The following is an 18,184-nucleotide window of genomic DNA, read 5'->3' as shown; positions in this document are numbered from 1 at the left end:
TTTCTATAGCGCCGATCACTGTATGAGCTGAGTGTTGAACAAGTAAATTAGATCTGCCAGCAAGGTCCAGAGAGGATTCGGCTCTTCACCCTTCCCAGGTTTGTAAGAACAAGGCCAGTAGATCAAGCACACTGAAATCCATGACAGGACCAGTCATATGCTAATAACCTTGTGCCAGACTTTAACAATCCCTGGTCTGCATTGTATAACACCTGGGAATGCTCCCCAGGCAGCCACACGCAAACTCTGCATTTGCACATGCCATTTTTAGGAGGCTACATTGGAAAAGTGGGCCCCAGTGAAACTATGGCACTTACAGATAAAATTGTCCCACGATCCCCTCAGGGCTACTTTCTCACTCTTCCCAGCTACCTCCTGTATTTGATTTAATGAAGGACTGAGTCTGCGCTTGATGAGTGAATGGATCTCTTGACAGGGATGGTACTCATAATGCATGTTGCTTCCTTGTTTCCTCCCAGGACAATCAAACGGACAGTGGGATGGTCCTGGCATCAGAGGAATTTGAGAGGATAGAAAACAGACACAGAAAAGAAGGTGGATTCAGGTACCTCCTTAACTCGCTCCTGTGAACCACTCTTGTTGTCCACAGCAGTGCTTGCTGTGAGGCACCCTGAGGCAAAAATGCACTGAGATCACTGAAGTATCTGCAGCTGCCTACCCACAGAATCTGCTACTGGAGGCAGCATTCCTAGAGCCCTCTGCAATAAAGGGCTTGATTGGTCTTATGGCTTTTGCATGGTGAAGTTGGGCTGTCAGCTGAGTGAAACGTGTAAACTTTTAACAAGTGGTAAAATACCTCAGCACATCGACCTGTGAAAGTTGTTGTTAAATAAAAACCACCCCTTGTTGACAGCCCAAAACACATTCCATACGGCAAAGGAGTAATGGCTCTGTTGAGATAACAAGGCACGCGGAAGTACTTGTCCACTTCTCCTTCAGGCACCTCCACGCTTTTTTCCCCACACCACTCACTGCACCTGGGAAAATCTCCCCAGCAAATTTCATAAAGCCACCACGTCTATTAAAATCCTTCCTTACATCTTTCCTCTGTCATAATGCCTACAAATCATTGCCCAGTGGTGTTAGTTAGGCAGGTGGTAAGTTGAGATTTCTGCTTTTCTGCTGAACTCTGTTCCTGTTGTTACCTTGTCCTCCTGCACTCCCCCACCTGGTTTGTTCTGCCACCTGTTGCATCCTGTCTGACACCTAGACTTGGACTTGCCTGGGGCAGGATCTGTCTTCATTGTTACTTGTCTCCACAGTGCCTGACACAATGGGGTCCTGAAACTTGATTGGGGTTCCCAGCTGCAAGCCTAAAACAATGTAATAATAATCATGCAGCTGCAAAAGGCTACTTTGCAGCAGAGCCAGAGGCAGGTCAGGGAGTGGGACCTGCGGATCCTCCCCTGGACATAAGGGCCCCACAAAGACTAGTTCAGTCATTGAGTTGAAATAGCTTCCATAGAGCAGCCTGTGTGGGAAGATTCTAACACATGCACACCTGCCCAGTCTCAGGCCCGGGGCCTGAGTGTGCCGCATATCAGTGTGGTGGGTGCCCCGGATGTTAGAGCGCTGGGCATCAGAGCACTGGCTGTTAGCTTATTGGCTGTTTGTTAGCATGCAGGGTGTCCCCCTGAATGCCTGCCTTGCCTCCATGCTTTACCAGCTCTTTAATGGGGTTCTTTCTGATGCTGGGAAGCCTCTCTGAGAGGTGCTGGGTTTCTCCAGTACTGCTCTGAACTGATTCTCTGCATCTCTCTTTGCTAACAGCAGTAAAGGGCCCAGTCGAAATGCAGAGTTGGCAGTGGAACAGTCGGACCTGAGAGGCAGGTGTCGACCGTTGTATCAGTCCCAGGTCGGAGGCCAGACTTTTTACAACAGTGAATATGGGGAACTGTCAGAACACTCAGAGGATGGCAGCTACACCCCACCCGGAGAGGGGGCCAGTCCCTCCGCTGTCCATGCGTCCTTCTTCTCAGAGCAGTATTAACAGGAACAGGCTGCGGAGACACCATGCCAAGACACCACCTTCCACCCTTCATGCTGCATTGCCACTGCCATATGGAGCTTCCCCTCCAACCTAGAACAAACCACAGCAGGAAATCCCCACGAAACAGATGGAGAAAGGGAGCGAGAACACCTCGGAATTACAGACTGATGACTCAGGATGCAGCTTCTGATCCACTCAGGCACAGGAGAGAGCACATCATTGATTGGGATGTTTTGTTTTATTTGTACGGGTGAGACGGACTAATTCCACTGGTTAGTGTGCATCTGTGCTGAATGCTGCAACTGCCTCTCCACACCCAGCCTCTGTTCAGATAGGTTTCCACTCAATAAGCCCCATTTCAGGTCAGATATAAATAGATCTGTCTGAGTCAAGGCTCTTCCTGATGTGCAGCCTCAAATGTTTTTCCTTGGATTGTTTTTTCTACTCTCTTAGTCTTCATGACTTCAGCCACTGAGGAGAGAGACAGAACCAAAGGGAAGACTTACGAAGTGGTACCAGCAACAAGAGCAGGACGTTTCCGAGCGGTGGCTGGGAGGATCCCAGTGGATTCAGATATTCCCCGTAAACATACCAATGTGTGTGTAACCCACTAGGCATGAAAGCACTCCCGGCCCCTCAAAACCACTTCATCCAGTCCCACCAATATTCCTTTGTGAATTATCCCCAGGCTTTTAGCATCCCTAGCCATGGAGACCTGCCTTTATATCTAATCAGATGATAATTTTTGCCATTTTAAGCAACAAGCCCTGAAACGGTTATCAGCTAATAGCTAAAGTCACCCCAGTGAGATAGAGAAATATCCACTGTTTTTGTAGACCCTGTGAAAAAGTCAAGTTTTATACACTCTGTGCTGGCAGCAGGTAACTAACCATCCCTCTCCTCAGAGCCCTGCTACAGTTTGTTGCTCCAATTAAAAAGTAAACAAAACAAAGTCATGTTAATTTCAGCTGGATTCTAAACACAGAGGGAAAATCAGTGTTTGATGAAAGGAAAAGATCAAAGAGGTCGGATGTGACATTTTTATTTGCAATGAGCTGTAAGGGTTTTACAAACAATGGAGAATACAAAGCACAAAGATAAGGTCCTTTTAATTGCATCACTTTGTTTCCTGGCATCACTGCAGTGGAAGAGAGAACCCTGCATTGTGGGTCTGGTAAGTGCTATTAACTTGGATAGACTATATTGGCTTCACATACATTTGCATCCCCTTTCAGCAGCCAGTGAGCCATTGCCCCAGCAGGATCTCCAAAGGGGAGACCACACCTCAGACAGACTCCTCTTCAGCATCTATCACAGCACTTTGCCAGAGTCTGCAGCATAGTGAACCTGTCTTTCATTCCAATGGGCTTTCTTAGCTGTGGGATCAAGAAGTATTGGTTTCTACAGAAGCAGCTTCCGTGGCTTTTTTATGTGAAATCACATGAGCTCAGAAGCTCTGGGGACTCTCTGTGCAGCTCATCTGAACACATTTCTGTTCTGATTCCCTGCCATTCCCCACCTCCTTTTCCTCTCCCTGCCACAGAGTATCTTCACAAAAGCGTCAGAGGAATCTTTGTGACGAGGCTCATTTGAGCAGCTTGTGAGTTTCCTTTTAGCATCTCATCCCACACACCTTTCAGAGGCAGAAGCTCCCTATACCTTTGACATCTCAGCACCAGAGGAATTCTGCTTGCAGGCCAGGCTTCTATGTATAGAACTAAGGGGTTTCTTTTGACTTTATTTTTTTTTTTTGTATCAGACATATTTTTCCAGATTCTATTTTTCCTCCATAAGAGGGTTTTGTGCATTTATAAAGCTGGCACTACCGTTGTCTGTACCTTTCCCACATTGAGTTGTATGTTGTGGCTGCACTCAATGTCTTGTCTGTTTGATTACAATTCTCTGCACAAGTGTGGGACTATGAGTTTACTTGATGAATGGGAATGTAGGTGGTTTTGTTCTTAAAATTACATCTAGACATCCGCAAGGCACAAAATCAGTCCACTGAAATATTGTTCTTCCCTTTTGTGTCAGTGGAATTATAGTATGATGTGCATATTAGAGAGCTGGAGGAGATTCCCCAAAACTCAGACCTCCCTGTGCCTGCTAATCCCACTGCACCCCGTGGGAATTCACCCCACAGTTGTCAGCTGCTAGAGTAGGTTTAAGTTGCGGTCATGACTCAAGTAAGGAACCCTACTGATGGAGGCTGCTAGGAGAGACATTGAATCAGTGCATCCTCTAGGTGCCTAGGCCATGCCCTATACTGTCACCCATTTTTCAGCTGCAGCAACCCCTTGGCTCTGGGGAGGTTGATTCTGTGCCTGGCTCACTGTGGCAGAAGCTGGCATAAACCCAGGCTGAATTTAGCCCACTCTCTTGATGCATCCTTTAGACCCAGCCTTTTTTGTCCTGACTATACTCATCACATCTGCCAGCCTTCAATGTTCCATAGAAAAGAGTTCACCTGGAAATACACTTCACTGCAAAAAAGCCCTACAAATATTTACCAGTAAAACAACAAATAAAACGCCACTGTACAAAGGAGCCAAAAGGCCTTCTCAATCCGATGATTGACAAGGTACCAGCAAACCCCACATTTAACAGAGTCCCAGCACAGTTTCCCAGAGCAGTGTGTCCAGGGCTTTTTGAAATAGCCTGGTTATCATCACAATCAATGAGCCACACTGCTGTCTGTGCTTCTGTATTCAGAATACAGCGTGGATGGGCATTCCATATACGTGTGCACAAGCATCAGTCTATGGAAAAGTTATTGCACTAAAATCCATTGTTTAAAGGCAGCCTGGGTGAGTCCATCTGCAGGTCAAGAGCAAGGAGCTGGAATGACATTTTATTTTGAATGTTGCAATCGTACTTCAGCAGAGATTTGCTTTGCTTCCTATATTTTGTACCCTCTTTAGGCTGGCGGGGCAGGAGGGGTGGGGGAATCAAATCCTATTATATTTGCAACAACTGTAATACATGCGTAACATACACATAATATGAGTAAACCTGTCTACTCTGCAGACACTCCCTCTGATGTAGTATCAATGTAACGTGTGACCATGCACAGTTGTATAGACACTTGTATTTTCAGTCATTTAAAAGCACACTATCAAGATTAAAATGATAGTGGTAAAAGTTGACATTCTTTCCTATGTTATTGCCACCATCCATGATTATTAAAATTGACAGTTTTAAAAATCAATGTTTTCATCATTTCTGCCATTTTTTACATTCTGCAACTTAGGTTGAGCAATGAAATGAGGTTGATCTGTTTCAGTTTCAGTTCTGATGCACTAGCCCCATGCTGCAATGTTTGGGCTTCCACAATTACAGTAGACAATTTCAACTTTTAAAACCCCTGGTTTAATTTCTGTACCTATTAGGTTTAGCAACACCCTCACTCTTTTTATTTTTAACTGAACCTAATTTTTGAGGCTAAGAGATTTGTTATTATGCCATAAAAAATGATCAATATACTGCTGGTTTCATTTTCCTTACCACTCATTAGTTATTACAGATCATTCCTCTCTCATGAAAATAAAGTGTTTGACACAGAGCACTGGCATGTATTCTCTACTTGCTCGTACGTATGCACACCCCCAATCAAAACCATTGGCATACATGTGAATCAAGTAATGCTTCCTTTACATGCCAATATTTTAAGCTGGTACCAGTTGTTGCCACAGCAGCATTGAACGTTTTGGTGAAGTGGCCTTTGATGCACGTAGGATAGTAAGTAAGTGAGTGAGTGTGTGTGTGTGTGTGTGTGTGTGTGTGTGTGTGTTTGTTTTACACAGGAGTGGTTATGGGTTTTTTAAAATCACTTTATTTGAGTCCTGTCTCTGACAGTTCACAGTTATATATCAAACCAGTTAGAACACTGCTTTTTCCCCCCTCTCCTCCTATAGTACTTGTTAAACTTTGTCATTAAGAGTTTTGTTGTAATATCTAAATGTGAAATTAAATAAAGTCATAACTTTCACCTGCTTTCTGTCATTTCTCAGTGGTTTGAACATTGGCCTGCTAAACCCAGGGTTGTGAGTTCAATCCTTGAGGGGGTCACTTAGGGATCTGGGGCAAAAATCTGTCTGGGGATTGGTCCTACTTTGAGCAGGGGGTTGGACTAGATGACCTCCTGAGGTCCCTTCCACCCCTGACAGTCTATGATTCTATGATTTCTGAAGTTACATAGCTTTGGCAGCTACAGAGACGCTGGTCCTTGCTAAGTCGCAATGACTGTGATCTTCACACAATACTCAAGCTTGAATCCAAACCTTGTTTGAAATCCAACTCAGATCAATTAACATGTTTTGGTTTTATTATTTCACGTTTGTGTCTCTTTGCATTTCCTCCTTTCAGGCAGGAAACAGCTGTTCTTGTGGCATTTCCAGGATGAAAGTTAGTCTTTTCTCATGAGATCCTTGGATAAAGCCGGATACACTTTGGATAAGTATGTTTATCTGAACCAATGACCTGAAAACTAAGAGCTTCACTCAGCAAGACCCTTAAAATACTGACCAGATACTTTGGGGTTTCATTAATGTTTTATTGTCTAGCCAAAGTCTACCCAAATGGGACACACTTTCTAATTTACCCTCTTTAATGTTGCCGCTCCTCCGATGGCTGTTTCTTGCACATGTTATCCAGCTAATTTTATAGCATTTCTCAAACTGTGGGTCGGGACCCCAAAGTGAGTTGCAACTCCATTTTAATAGGGTCATCAGAGCTGGCATTGGACTTGCTGGGGATCGGACCGAAGCCAAAGCCTGAGCCCCACCACCAGAGGCTGAAGCAGAAGCCCAAGGCCTCATGCTACGGATTCAGCCCTGGGCGGCAGGGCTCCGGTTACAGACCTCCCATCAGGCTTCAGCTTTGCCCCCCCCCCCACCCACCCTGGGGCTGCGGGGCTTGGGCGGGCTCAAGCTTCAGTCCCCCTTCCTGGGGTCATGTAGTAATTTTTGTTGTCAGAAGGGGGTTGCGGTGAATGAACCGCTGAGCCAGTGGCACTGGAACCGGGGGTGCCAGGGCCCTCCCACTTTTTGAAAGTGGGTTGGCCCAGCCTGTCCACTTTTCACTGGGGTGTACCCTGCCCCTTCCCCTCCTCCTCGCCCCACCCCCCAGCCAGGCCAGTGTGGAGCCCAGCCGGGGAGCCTGGGCAGCTGTGAGGAGCTGTGGCGCGGACCCTCCACCTGCCCTGGTCGGGGGGCCTGAGCAGCCCCCAGCCCATGTCCCTGCCCCCCAGGCCCTCCGCCCAGGGCAGGTGGAGGGTCTGCACCGTAACTACCCACAGCTGCCCGCCCAGCTCTTATCATAGCCAGGCCGTGGCTCCGAGGCGCGCACACACACACCCCGGACTGGAGCCGGGTCGAGGAGAGCCATGCAGGCAGCTGTGGGGAGCCTGGGTCCCTCCACCTGCCTTGAGCAGGGGATTCAGGGGGCAGGCAGGGTGCTGCTTTTGGCCCCACCATGGGTGGGAAGGGGTTGTGGCCTCGGGGGGGGCACCACTTTTGGGATGGCTCCGGTGCCCTTGCGCTGAGCTAGAAGGATGTACGAATGGCCTCCTCCAAATACGGTGATGCTCTGAGATTGGCTGGCAAAAGTCAAAGCGAGCCCCAAAGCACCCTGTCAGAAACACCCTACTGTAGACGACCTCTCCTGACCTCATGATCAAGAGTCTCAAGACCCCTCCAGATCCATTTTGCTCCCTGTGAATCCCACCCACTGTCACCCCTTTCCGCTGCGTGCTGCTGCCTGTTGTCTGAGCTCCACTTAGCTGCCCTCAGAAGTAGGTGAGAATTTTTTTTCTTCTCCAATACTCCCCTAGGTGGTGCTGTAGCTCTAACAGTTTCTTCTACAGGATGGGAAATGGCTCAGGGGCAGGTGAGGCACAGCTGTGCAGGTTGGAAGCCGGTTTTGTGGAGGGATGCACAGGAGACAGAGAGAGAAAGGGGAGGAGGTGGAGGAAACTTTTGACAAAGAACATTTGTACCATAAAAAGTAAAGACTGGGATGAAATTTAGGCCTCTTGCGCTGGGGTAGAGGAAGGATGTGCTTTTACGGAAATTTTCAGCAGCTCTTTCCCTGGGGAAATTTGTGCAGTTAAGAAAAAGTATGAACGTTTCCTGAAAATACACGAACTTTAATGCCAGCCAAACCCTGGTAGCCTCCTCTGTTTAACCACAATAGGGTGAGCTTGCGAAATCATAGAATCATAGAATATCAGGGTTGGAAGGGACCTCAGGAGAAATTTAGAGGCAGTATAGTCAAATCTCTAATCTCTGGAAAAAAACAGGCCCTCAGGATACGTCTACACTGCAAAAAACAAACAAACAAACAAAAAACCCTGCAGCATGAAGTCTGACAGTCTGACTCTGGCTTGCACTGTGGGGCTAAAAATAACAATGTAGACGTTCGAAATCAGGCTGGAGCCCAGGCTCTGAGACCCCACCCCTTTCAGCCTGAGCCAGAATGTCTACACTGCAGTTTGTAGTCCCACAAACCAAGCCCCATGAGCCTGAGTCAGCTGACCCAGACCAACCATGGCCATGCTGCAGGTCTTTTACTGCAGCGTAGACAAACCCTCAGATGCTGGACAGCAGATAAAGATGATGTTGTAACAGCCCAGTTCAGCAAAACTCTCTGCATCTCGTGAGGAGTGAGAGGGAAAGTACACACACCAGTGCTGACTCTCCAGGCATAGAAGGGTACAGTTCACAATTGCCTTGCCTCTTGGGTTTAATGCTTCGTTGCAGCTGTGCTATCCTTGGCACAAAAACAGGGTGTAAGAGAACAAATATGGCTTTATACTACCTTTCCCCTTTTCTCAGGTTGGCCAGGGGCCTGCTCAGTCCCCTTTGTAATTAGAGCCTTCAGACTGCTCTACTTTACATTTGACTACCTAGAGCCATAAGGTCATGCCCCATTTTTCTTAACCAGGCCCTCAGTGCTGTGAGGGGGTGTGGCAGAGAGGCATTATGCCAGCTGTATGCTACCTAGAGATTTGCCCTACCTAGGGAAATTCTCCAGTGGCCAGGTCTGCTGGACTGGTGTCAAAGGGTTGAAACACAAGAGAAAAGGTGGTCCCTTGTGCAGTCATTTACACCTGTGCAAAGTGATCTACCATTCTGATTTGGTGGTATTGTACACCTACTTTTCACAGGGGCTACTGACGATATAAGATGCAAGGTGAAAGTGCTCAAGAATGAGGCCCACACTATGCAGCAGACATGGAAGAGATGATGGAATGTAGCACCCACAAGGAGATTCATGAATTGGGAAGTACTAAATGGGAAAAAAAGTAACACATAGAAAAGGGGCAGAGGGAAAAGGCAGACATTCTCAAGTGAAATTTAGAGGCAGTATAGCCTAGTGTGGTTAGAGCAGGGGACTGGGACTTAGGACGCCCATGTTCTATTCCCAGCTCTGATATTTGCTGTGTGACCCTGGTCAGCTTATGTCCCAGTGACTTGGTTTACCTAGCTGTAAAATAGAGAGAATTCTTATTTCATCCCCAGGAGAGTTGTGAGGAATAATTGATGCTTATGAAGTGCTTTGAGATCTTTGGAAGAATGGAAGCATAGTAATAACAACTAATACTTATACCCTCAAAGGGCTGGATCATACATTAACCAAATAATCCTCACAATATCCCTGTGGGGTTGCTATTATTATCCCCACTTTACAGCTGAGGAAACTGAAATACAGAAGGGAAGTGAATGTCCCAGTATCACACATCAAGACCCAGGGTGAGAAATCAGCATCGCCTGAGGTCCATCACTGCGCGCACACCTCCAGATCATGCTCTCTTTAGAAATGCAAAACGCTGCTATTACATGCTTTACCCCTATTCATCCTTGCCTTGCAGCTCCTTCTGGTTGGCACAAAGGTGCTACAGAGCAGGTGTCAGGGACCACCTAGAAATGCCTCCAGCACAGCCAATTCCACCAGCACCAGGCTGCCTTCACAACAGGCCTTGGGCTAGGGGGCATTCTGGGGCAAGGATGGACTGGAGGAAGCAGACTGGGGGCAGGAGTGTGTGGTGGGGCATTTTTACACCCCAGGAATTCTGTGCCCCTACAAAGCCATATGGGGCCATTGAAGCAGGGACACAAATTAGCACAGCCTGGCAAGCTGCCCTAACTTGCACTGTGGGCCACCCCAGCCCCTGCTGCCACTGAACAGGGGAGGAGTAAACTGCCTCTCCTCCATCCTGGGGCTGGTGCCTGCACCAGTGTCAAGATGAATCCAGCTGTTTATGAGGACTGCTCTGGGAAAAGTGGTATTTCAACAATAAAAGTGCTAACTCTGAGTTTGCTTTAAACACCACAGAGCTGCTGGCCCATAAAATTAAACTGCCATCTGTATTCCAAGTGTGATGAGACAGGATTCTGGAACATTACCTCTGAAGGCACTGAAATCTGAGCATTTGTCATTACCGTTGCCTTGTGGTCCCTCCCCCTTGTATACAGGATGAAAGGTTTTGTAAAATGCTTAGAGGCCATTAGTGAAATCATTGTGGTTCTTCACCCAGCATTTCCCAAGCAGGAGGGGGGGGAAATATGATGCGAAAGCAGAACATTCCACTGCTGCTTCAAAGACATTTCCTGCATTGTATTGACATTTCTATAGAGCTTTTCATAAGCAGCATCTCAGAGGATTTTACAGCTCCACAAGTTACATGCCTTTAGTGGGCCTCGTGGGCCAGTTTGTGCTCTCAGAGGCACACATCTGATTCCCACTACCTTCGTTGGAAATTACATGGACATTTCCAAGGACAGAATTTAACCGCCTGGTTACAGGTAAAAGAAAATACAGAAAGTTCTTTCTTCTTGCTAGCTCACATGCATCTGTGACCAGGTGCATCACAACAGGATAAGCTGCAACTGTTATAGAGTGGAGCAGTTTAACCACAATATTTAAGGTTAATCACTACCCTTATCTTGAGGCTTCCACAGCTGTTGGTAAAGCCACCAGGGACTGAATATCTCAAAAGAACATCAGCACAATTATTTGCTCAGGAATTCAGAAAGTATTCTCAACAAAGGCCCTGTGAAGACTGAAATACTGGATTACTAGTTTTCCTTCCCATAAATAAGTTTCAGATACTTTGCCTATGTGAGGCCTGGAAGGGTTTTTTTGGTGTTTTATTTTTGATTATTCTTGTGGCCATGCACAGACCCAGATCCTTGGAACTTCTATGATGTTATTTAACTGAAGAAATCTAATTATTCAAACCATGATATTACAGTATTCATAGGATTAACATTTTTTCATTTTACTTCAGAAAACAAAGGCCAACTCATGCAGCAATGGCCAAATGTCCTGGCCAAATTCCAAATCAGGTTGTTACACCGTAGTCCATACCTACTTAAATTCTCTCTCTAGTTTCAATTAGCTAAATTATTTTTTACTTTCCCACATAACCCCTCCTTCCTCCCATGCATACAACACACATTTTTCCATTATAGACATGTGCTTTTAATCATGCTCACTGATCTGCATGGTACTCAGCAGAACTCTGGATCTTAGAGGTTAAAAAGCTAAAAGAATAATGGAGACCCTCTAGGCACAGTGTTTGTCCTTGTCTAAATCTCTGAATCAGAAAACGGAGTTAGTGAGCCAAGTATTTCTTCAATATAATAACTGTAAAGTATCTAAAATGTCCCAACCATTGTATTTAGGGCTCTTAATAGTCTATTGAATTCTAGTTTAGGTCCTAGAGGCACTGACAGGGCTTCTGAGGAAGAATGGCAGTAGTTGTGTTTTGCAAATTCTTTTGTTAAGAAAATTGAGCCTGTCAAAGATCAGATGCCGCTTCAGATCAAAGTCTTGAGAGTCCAACCTGAGGGCATTGTTATGTCCTTCTGATTTTCCTTTCAGTACATTTAAGGCAGAGGTAATGGCAGTCTTGGAGACAGAGGGGCCATATCCTGCTCATACATATGACACCATGAATCCTGACTGACTCTGGTGAGTCACTGAAGTAACTGAGAGCAGAATCTGATCCTGTTGTCCAGAGACCATCCCCATGTGGTCCCAACCAGAAGAGACCTATCTCTAGGGGTGAAGAGCAGTTCTCTCCCCAAACCTACTCTCTCCCAGGCCCATTGACAAAGAGACCCATTACACCTCCCTCCCTTAGGCCTTGCTCAGCTTTGTCACCCCTGCTCCCCTGGGGCAGCCAAATCTGTGGGTTTAGCCCTTCCATCCCCATCAGAAGGTGCAGCTCCCAGCACTTCCCAGCTGGGAAGGAGCCAATGCAACCCCTCAAAGGAAGTAGCTAGGATCCTAGTAGGAAACACCCCAGCTCCTCCACTCCCTCTCCCTTGAGCATGGGGTGCAGCAGACTGCTTCTAGCTCCACCCCTTTCCCTGACTAGCCCCGCCCCACCCCTCCAGGCACCTCCCCTTAGAGTAATAGCCATCCCCTTTCTAGGTAACCTCGCCCCCGGGTGGGTGTGACTCCCTGCAGAACCGCCCTCTCCCCGTGTTAACCACGCCCCCAAGTGGGCGTGGCTCTCCAGAGCCCCGCCTCCCCCTCATGGCGATGGGCGGGGGTGGGGCCTAGGGCGCCTGCGCAGCAGGCGGGGAAGTAGGAGCTGGCTGCTGTTGGGTTCGGTGCGCTGAGCGCGGACTCGGGCTTTGCCTGAGGAACGGGTCGGGTCGGCGTCTCCTGGAGCCCCGGCCCGGGGAAGGAGCTGCGGGGACGGGCCCGGAGCCGGACATGGCGCGGTAGCTGTCAGCGGGAGCGGTCGGGCAGGAGGGGCAGCCCCCGCGGCACCGAGCGGATCCCTGCCCGCGGGGGAGGCTGCGAGTCTGAGGGGGATCCTGAAGCCAGGGGGGAGGGGCGGCGAGCTCCCGACGGAGTCCGAAGCGCGCGGGAGGCGACCTGCAGCCCCGGCGGGGGCCCCTCGCGCTGGCCGGTGCCCGCTGCGCGCCCAGCCCGGTGACACGCCGCGGGGGGCCGCGAGCCGCCGCCGCTGTTTTCCCCGGCCCGGCAGGCGGCTGGGGGCTCTGGCTGCCGCACGCTCTCCGTAGCAGCGCGGGCACAGAGCGGGACTCTCCGCCCCGGGGGGGGATTGCTTCGAGCCGCGCCAGCCCTGCGCTGACACCCGAGGCCGGGCTGTGGCGGGATGCGCAGGAGCCGCCCGCGCCTGTGAGTCCAAGTTCGGGGGGGGCCTTCGTCGGTAGCTCATTGGGGCCACCTGCAGTGCCACTGGCCGGTGGATGGACTGCCTGGGGCCCGGGGGCTTCCTTGCTGCGAGTCCGCGGCCCCTTTCTGCGTGTGGGGGAATAAACCCCCGCGCTGTGCTGTAGGAGGCGCCTTGGCCTGTGAAGACACTTCACATCTACATCTGTGCTCGTTCCACTTCGGATGAAGATGATGCTCGCGAAGTGGACTTCACAGTATTGGAACCGTCTCTCTTCCTTGCCAGTCTTGGTCCTGGTTAACTGTTGTGTCTTGCTGGCTAGCGCGGATAATACCAGTCAGGCATATTACACAGCCCTCATCAATGTGACTGTATTGAACCCCGACCGAGGCAGCCCTACGTTACTAAGGATCGATCGTGGACGCTACGGGCAGGATTCCCCCAAAGTGGAGGTCAAAGGCCTGCTGCTGGCACCAGTGCCTATCAACGGAGGTAAATATCGTTGACGACCACCTCTTTTCCTTTATTGTGAATGGAGAGGCTGTGCCTTGAAAGTATCCTAGATCTTTTTATGGGTTTTGGATGGTATGCTTGATTATTGAGTAAGATTATGTTGGGTAGCACACACACAATAAACACAGCTACTAACAAAATAAACTTGGCCGATGCTGTCTTGTGCTGTGGAGACTAGTAAACTATCTAATCTGATCTCAGAGTAAATCATTCACTTGCTATCTGGTAACTGCTCTGTCAACAAGATATCTGTGTGTCAGGCTTGCTGATTTTCATTGTTATCTCTGGCAAAGAAGAGGAGGGAGGACTTTCCCTTGCTAGAATATTCATAATCTGTTTCTGAGTGTGCTAGTACTGAGCAGTTGTACAGGGTTCAGCAAGTGTTAGTCATGTCGAGACTCATGCATTCTTTCTGAATTAATGGCGGTGTTTAGATATTAGGTGTTTTTGATACATTACTTTGTTTAATACACTATCCCCAATGTCAAAATTGCTAAACTGTCTCTTCTCAGAACTTCCATACTAGGTATTTATCAGGAGAATTTGATGTGTCTAACTGCATGAAACTACTTGATAGCGTAGTCAGTTATACACTTAACCTTATTTCTATGTATTTGCAGTTACAGGATGGTTGAAGTCACTAAGCTTGCATCCTGGTGAGTCTCAGACACCCACGGTATGCTTGCATCTGATACAAACAATACACCACATATGTGGCTCTGTGTAATTACACCTTACCCAGATTTCATCTTTTATTAACGTGTGCACTATTTTTGTAACTAGTGTGATATTACATTCACATTTTATTTAAAATGCTAATAGCTTTAACTTTTTTGTTGGTTGCATTCTGATAAATAAAATGTGAGATTCTTAGAGAGAATATTAACCTATTCATGTTGTTCTTTTAATGATACTAATCTTGTCAGGGCTGGAATTAAAGCCATTAACTAGGAGTACTTAAGCAAGTCAAAATAGTAAAAATTTTAAATGGTATTTCTTGAATTAAATGATGTATCACAGGGTTTGGAGGCTGCTACCTTTCTTGGATAATGGGCTTACTTGATGGATCATATCTGGCTCTTAGCATGTTTTCTGGATCCTGTACTTCTGCAGAGAGAGAGGGGAATATAAAATAAATTAATCTTCTACTGCTTGTAATGTAAACCCAGAAACTAATATGTAGTATTTTTGGGGGAGGGGGGGACCCAAAATGTACATTTTTTAAAGAATTGAAAAAATCTTTTGAATTGTCATAATTACCTGTCACAAATCCTAACATCACAATATTATGTTTTGATGCTGAAGGCCACTTATAGGGTTTGCCTTGACTAGGCTAAAATATGAGTGGATTTTTTCAGCTTTGTTTTTTGGAATGTGGTAATATGTTTTAAAAGTCTATTGTAGTGTCAAGGCAAGTTGTATTTTAGCACATGCTAGCTGGTCTAGTTGAAGCCCTGAGCTTCACTAGAGGTTTTTAGAAGTGTTACTTAGAACATGCTAGAATAACACATTCTGAAAAACACTTTTTTTATCATAGTCAAAATAAAACCATAGAATGATTGTTCCCGAAGGGCACTTGGGAGGGATGGATTTGGAATTCAAATAAAGGCCCTCCAGTGGTAGTTGACCTCTTTTTTTTTAGTCTCTATTCTCTCCCACTTCCCCCGTCCTTCCTCACCCCCCCGAAAACTTGACATGAAATTAAGATGCTATCTTGGTGAAGTGGAAGGAGATGCAAAACAATGTCTTATAGATGGTATTGTATCTTTTTAACATATTGTTTTTAGTATATGAAAGAGTCTAACATCTGGATTTCCTTTACTGCAAAGTGCTGCATCTTTGATCAATAAAAAATATTGAGGAAACAATCCTTAATTCTATTTTAGCAGTCTTTTCCATTCTATTCTGATAGTCATCTCCAAAGAGTTAATGAAAGCATTCGTCAAAGGATGATAGTATTTTCACTGGAATAACAAGAGAAAAGCTAAATAAAACCTTAGCAAGTCCATGAACAGCCTTAAAAGTATCACATGACAAATAATTTCAGCTAGGTAGCATGGTGAATCATGAAATTGCAGACCTGAATTATTGCGGTTTTGACACGCTGTAATCATTAATGTTTGGTATGTCATCACTTGCTGAACAAGTTCAGTTCTGTCCTTCAGCCTGTCAAGAGAAACCTATAAAGTAGACCTAACTGTCTTCCACTCGTCCTTTAATCTCTTTTATGAAGTGCTTTATACTGCTCTGTTAAAACCTTGCATATTTTGCTTTATTTGTGCAAAGACACATTTTCCCACAGGTAAAAATAATAGTATCGCACAATTCATTTAGTGTAGAGAAGATTGAAATATTTATTTCACAAGCTATAACTAACATACCTGTTTGCACACTTATAAATAGTCTTAAAGGGTTTTTTGTTTTATGTTGGTTGTATTGCTGTATTTGATAAGTGAGCCTTAATGCCATCCTGCTACTAGCAGTTGCCCTAATACCTTTATCATTGTCTGTTTAACTTGCTGCAAGAGTTTTAGAAGATAATAATAACTCTTAAACCAGAATAACTAGTGCAGTCCTTTGCTGAACTAGGACTGTAATCTTGTCTATACATCGACTCTTTACCTGTTACTTAGGCTGAGCAGGAAAGACCTTGTATTTGTGATATTATATATGCAGATTTACTGATAGTGAAGTTAGGGCTTGGTAGCAGCCCACTCAATCACTGTCTTGCATGGAATTTTCGTGAACCTGGGTGCTCAGCATAATGACTTTGCTTATGCATATACTGAGAGCATCTCTGTGTTGAGGACCTGAAATGCCCCTCTTTGTGTGCAAATGTTACTTCAGTGCATTGTAGTCTCTTGTTCATTGCATATAGAGAAGTAAATTACTCTCACACATAGTGGCATTAGGACCAATCCTGAAGATACTTAACTGCCATAATGGGACTCCTCCTGCTACTAGGTAGTTTCAGTGACTTGGCTCTTTGTTTATTCAATATTTTTATATGCTATTAAAACAAATTTTAAGATGCTGTAGTCCCCTGCAATTATGTGGTGGTCTTCCCAGATGTTAAAGATGTGATTGCATCATGCTGCAATTTTTTTACACTTGTGCATTTTTCCCTTCTCTCCTGCCCACATATGTAGCTGAAATACTTCCGGTTTATTACTCTGTCCTGTTAGTATGCACATTAAGACAATTTGATTTCCCTATGCCTTGCTAAAACTTGTGTGAATTTGATATCTGGTTTCAAAAGCTGTATTCCACCCAAAGAAACTTTACTTGATTAGATGGTAATTCACAAAAGTGATTCTGTGAATGTAAATTGCTAGTGTAACTTGAATGGTATGGCTATGTCACAGTTACCCTAAAATGGAAATACAGCATAAATATATGTATACCTTTGTAAGTATGATAATATAAAGGCTGAATAGCTCATCTGTTCTTGTGTTCTCCACTTACATGTGTTTTGGGTCCTTTTATCGTTACCCCAAAAACTATAGGTTTTTTTAATTACTCAAAACCAAGTACTTAATTTTTATCATGAGAATATGTACTTTCTAAATATAGAGATGATCATAAAATAAGTACTGATGGGAAAACCTGATGTCATAAAGTAATCTGTGTGCTGAATAATTATGATGAAAGAATTCTTTTATAGGTCTGTTACCAGCTTCTCTAGGACTATAGATACGATTTTAAAGATTATTCTGTCACTTTAAATGAGCAAAATTGACTCCTTATTTCAATATCTGTAAGACTCTGACAATGTAGTTTTCTAATAGATCTTTTTGTAATTATCCCAGTGATCATTGCTGTGTTTAGAGTGGATTCTTATTGCTTGCTCTACCTTTGAAATTTTCTCAGGAAGTTGTTTTTTAAAAAGGAACTAAATAGTTTATGGAGTATATTTTTTTTCACAGTGAAAAATCTTGGGAATTGGGAACTTGTAGTGGTCAATATTAACCCATGATCACTTGTGTATGTGTACAATCCAGGGATTTTAAACACTTATAAAATAAACCAACGAAACTAAACCCTAGGAATTTGGCTTTTGTAACTTGTTTTTCCCAGCGATGCTTAGCATCAGTGTTAGAAATGGTGTACTCCCATCCTGCAATTTCCTTGGCTTAATATGTGAACACCTTGAAACCTCTTGTTTTTCAGCCATTTTCTGTTGGAGGCAGACAGGTGAGACTTTTCTGAACACTTGTTCCTTAATTGTGTGAAAAAGAAACTATTGAGCAAAATAAGGCATGTCCTTTTCTAGGGGTTGAATATGCTATTTTTGCAAATCCCAGTCAACCACATACTGTTGCATAGTACTGTTTTATTATTTTTTATTACGACAGCACCTATGGAGCCTGTTCGGGCTCCACTGTACTAGGAGTGTACAAATAAAACACAATGCCTGCCCCAGATTGTTCACAATCTTGAGATTTAGACAATATGTGACTGACTAAACCAATAAACAAGAGCAGGGAGAGCATTGTGAGGAAAGG

General features: G+C 45.4%; 2 protein-coding genes across 3 annotated transcripts in view; both read left to right on the top strand.

Annotated features, from left to right (window-relative positions):
• Positions 1-2,011, top strand: part of FLT4 (fms related receptor tyrosine kinase 4) — a 94,141-nt gene extending 92,130 nt beyond the window's left edge. Inside the window, exons 29-30 of the mRNA XM_065408974.1 lie at positions 480-565; positions 1,792-2,011. Of these exons, the coding sequence (XP_065265046.1) occupies positions 480-565; positions 1,792-2,011 (306 nt within the window). The remainder of the gene's footprint in view (positions 1-479; positions 566-1,791) is intronic.
• An 11,379-nt stretch (positions 2,012-13,390) lies between these two features.
• Positions 13,391-18,184, top strand: part of RNF130 (ring finger protein 130) — an 85,470-nt gene continuing 80,676 nt past the window's right edge. For both annotated transcript variants that reach the window (XM_065409067.1, XM_065409066.1), the window contains exon 1: positions 13,391-13,658. In XM_065409067.1, coding sequence (XP_065265139.1) covers positions 13,391-13,658 — 268 coding nt within the window. The remainder of the gene's footprint in view (positions 13,659-18,184) is intronic.

This window comes from Emys orbicularis, chromosome 8 (assembly GCF_028017835.1).
Source record: "Emys orbicularis isolate rEmyOrb1 chromosome 8, rEmyOrb1.hap1, whole genome shotgun sequence".
NCBI classification, from domain to species: Eukaryota; Metazoa; Chordata; order Testudines; family Emydidae; genus Emys; species Emys orbicularis.
This window is presented reverse-complemented; position numbering and strand designations above follow the sequence as displayed.